General features: G+C 40.9%; 1 protein-coding gene across 1 annotated transcript; it reads right to left on the bottom strand.

Annotated features, from left to right (window-relative positions):
• Positions 1-542: 542 nt before the first annotated feature.
• LOC107572919 (gastrula zinc finger protein XlCGF49.1-like) lies at positions 543-1,821 on the bottom strand. The gene has a single exon (XM_016259353.1). The coding sequence runs from the start codon at positions 1,818-1,820 to the stop codon at positions 1,149-1,151; it is 672 nt and encodes a 223-aa protein (XP_016114839.1). The 5' UTR covers position 1,821; the 3' UTR covers positions 543-1,148.
• Positions 1,822-3,723: the final 1,902 nt, after the last annotated feature.

Raw genomic sequence — 3,723 nt, 5'->3', positions numbered from 1 at the left:
AGTGAGAAAGAAAACAATTGAAATGCAAGTGCAAAAAGAAACAAAATGTACATAACCAAGGGATACACTCCATCTGGGATAGACACTATGGGGAATCCCTCCAGCATGAGCAGCACCTGAAGCACGTGTTTAAACATGTCAATGTCTTTGGCTGACGACAGTCCTAAGTTTCATGCCCTATGCAAGGAAAGTCACCGCGTTTACACCTTCCTCGATTCCTTACACCAGGCCAGGCGATTCAGTGCCCATCCCAAAAGCAGAGCTCAAAGGTCCGAAGAGCCCTTAAGACACTTACAGTTCACAGGCGGCAGAATAAAAGTTACGCCTTCTTTCTTTGCGTGAACATTTGGGCGGCGTTATGCAAATCTTCCCACATAGTGAGGTAGACATGTGGGGGCGTGTTAGAACGAGCCGTTTTAGGTAGGCGTGGTTGACTCTTAACTTTTATAAAGAATATCTCTTTAGATTTGAGACTTTAGTCTTTGCAACTTTACAGATCTTCTTTATGCACCAAGAGCTTGTAACACTCCAAAGAGAAAGGAAAACTTGAAATCGCACCATATGACCCCTTTAAAGACATCTTTCGACTGACTCTGAAAAACACCAGGATAAAGATGCCCAGGGTTCCTGATCACCTCTGTAAACATGCCATTGTCCTGCTGCAGGAGTCATGAGGACAGAGCAATAAACTGAAGTGTCTGTAATGTAAGACGCCTAAGGCAGAGCTACAGGGAGACAGGATGGACAGCTGATGGTTCCTTGTAATGCCAGATCACATGTGACCATAGTGGAGTAACATCTCACAGCAAGAACTGGCAAACCTGCTTCAGTCCATGAGGATGAGATGCACTATAGTAATTAAAGCAGCTGGTGGTTGCACAAGATACTGACTGCTGCTTTTGATATTACTTTTTTTTTTTTGCTCATACAAATATGTACACACGTTAAGAAATTCCCTCAAATAAAAGCAGTTGAATGTGAGAAGACATTTCCTTGTTTAGTTGTGTACTATAACTTGCGCTGAGCACAGCCGTCTCTGGCTCAGCACCAGCTAAAGCACAAAAGCAGAGCTGAATTTAGCAGTTAATCTCATGACACACCAGTGTGATCGTACACATCTAAGGGTAACTTTATCTCTGAAATTCTGATCATTTGTAGAAGGCTTCTTTCCAGTGTGCATTCATGTGTTTTTTAAGGTTTCCTTTTTGAGAAAAACGTTTTCCACACTGTTGACAGGTGAAAGGGTTTTCTCCAGTGTGAATTCTCATGTGGACTACAAGGTTTCCTCTTCCAGTGAAACTCTTCCCACACTGAGGGCAGGCGAAAGGCTTCTCTCCTGTGTGAATTCTCAAGTGGGCCTTAAGAGTTTGTTTATGTGCAAAACTCCTTTCACACTGAGGGCAGGTGTAAGGCTGCTCTCCAGTATGAATTCTCATATGGTTGTTAAGGCTTGCTTTTCTCATTAAACTCTTTCCACATAGTTTGCAGGTGTAAGGCTTCACTCCAGTGTGACCTCTAATGTGCCTGTTAAGGATTACTTTTTGAGTAAAACTTATTCCACATTGAGGGCATGAGTGAGGCTTTTCTCCAGTGTGAATTCTCATGTGATAATTAAGGTTTCCTTTTCTGCTGAAACGTTTTCCACACTGTTGACAGGTTAAATTACTTGTAGTTCCAGTCTTTTGAGCTCTTTTTTGTGAGGAAGTCTTTTCAGTATGTGAGCAACTAAATGATTTTTCTCCAGTTATGAAATTATGTTTCTCATCCTGATCTTTATCTTCCTTTTCATCGAGTCCTTGACTCTCCTTTTTCGGGGACATCAGGTCTAAGGCAAAAAAGACAAATACAATTTAACACCGTTTAATGGCACAAAACAACAAACATCAAGAGAAAACCAACAGCATGTATGCTATACATTATATGCATTAAGCTACTACAAGAGGTGTTGACAACACAGACCACAGCATTCTCTTGGATAGTTTGAGAATTAACTTGGCATATGGTTTAGGTCCTATCTATCCAACTGATACCACTTGTGTTTGATGAAACATCTGGTCATTTACACAAACAAAGTATGGAGTGCCACAGGGCTCAGTATTAGTACTCATTATTAGTACTGCCAGGGCTCGACAGTGCGACCATTTCAGTCGCATTTGCACTTTTGACATTTTTTTTAGGAGCACCAGTGCGACTGACCCGATTATCATCATACTTGTGATTGCGCTCAGGGGAGCTTCAAAGGTTTCTACGTGTTTTTGCAGCGTTGAGTAATGTATCACAGACATATCTCACGAATCCTTTCATAAGCAAAGTGTAGACAGGGTGTAAATAAGAGATTCATCGCGCAGTGTAGAGAGCTTCGTTGATTATAAATGTGAACTCGCGATGAACTAAGATGAGTGACCGCTTTTAATGATTTTTAAGGGAGTTTGTAAATGTGATAACGGATTTAATACAATACAATTCAATAAACAAGAAGCTAATATTAAGTGACTTACATTGTCTGACTATAACACTATTGTCTGAGTTTGCTCTATTTCGTCGTCGAAAATAGTTTAAAACAAAGACACAGCGCATCTCCATTCAAACACAGCGGTGTCTCGTTTATGAATGAACGGGGTTTTTAAACGAATCTAGCGAGTCAGTGATTCATGATTACCCATTCATAAATACTGTCACTTGATTCATTCTTGAATTCTTGAATCAGCCGTTCAAATGAATCAATTGAGTTCATGATTCAGTAATAAAAATCAGTGACTTGCCGCCACCTGCTGGCAGTTTGTTTCATTTTTAAAGTATCTTTTCAGTTATTTAAATAATTTAATATTTCTATATTCAAAATGTTATATTTAAAACATTAATATCATCATGGATTTAATTGCACTCATTCCACTTCTGAACCTCATTAAATGTCTGAAAGTACATCAAGCCACTTTTGTGTTCTTCTGTGCCACCTCTACAAATTAATTTAGTTAATACCGATTTCATTTGATTTTTAACTTATGTTTCTTATTCAACTCTTATTCTGTCGTTTTAATCAAAAATGTTAAAAAGCTTATAAAATATATATATTTTTAAGAATGACAAAAGAGGACATACTTTTAATAAAGTTAGAGGAGTCAAATATCACCTCGTAATGGGAAGGCTACTTTTTGATAACATTTTGGATTATTGATTAGAAGGTGCTCCTAAATTTTTTAAGTTAAGAAAAGTAAGCGTCGAGCCCTGACTGCCACAGCCATATCACCCTGCAGCCCAAGACTGGTTGCCCACTGAAGCTAAGCAGGGTTGAGCTGGTCAGTACCTGGATGGGAGACCTCCTGGGAAAACTAGGTTGCTGTTGGAGGTGTTAGTGAGGCCAGCAGGGGGTGCTCACTCTGCAGTCTGTGTGGGTCCTAACGCTCCAGTGTAGTGACGGGGACACTATACTGACAACAAGCACCGTCCTTCGGATGAGATGTTAAACCGAGGTCCTGACTCTCTGTGGTCATTAAAAACCCCATGGCACTTCTCGTAAAAGTGTAGGGGTGTAACCCCGGTGTCCTGGCCAAATTGCCCCCCTGGCCTTTGTCAATCATGGCCTCCTAATAATCCCCATCCACTTGATTGGCTCTATCTCTCTCCTCTCCACCTGTAGCTGGTGAGCGCACTGGCGCCGTTGTCCTGTGGCTGCCGTCACATTCAGGTGGATGCTGCACACTGGTGGTGGTTGAGGAGAGACCC

This window comes from Sinocyclocheilus grahami, unplaced genomic scaffold (genome assembly GCF_001515645.1).
Source record: "Sinocyclocheilus grahami isolate Dianchi unplaced genomic scaffold, SAMN03320097.WGS_v1.1 scaffold1833.1, whole genome shotgun sequence".
In the NCBI taxonomy this organism is placed as follows: domain Eukaryota; kingdom Metazoa; phylum Chordata; class Actinopteri; order Cypriniformes; family Cyprinidae; genus Sinocyclocheilus; species Sinocyclocheilus grahami.
This window is presented reverse-complemented; position numbering and strand designations above follow the sequence as displayed.

Excerpts from the sequence above, each read along its gene's own strand:
- LOC107572919 (XM_016259353.1), bottom strand. The coding sequence starts at position 1,820 with ATGTCCCCGAAAAAGGAGAGTCAAGGACTCGATGAAAAGGAAGATAAA.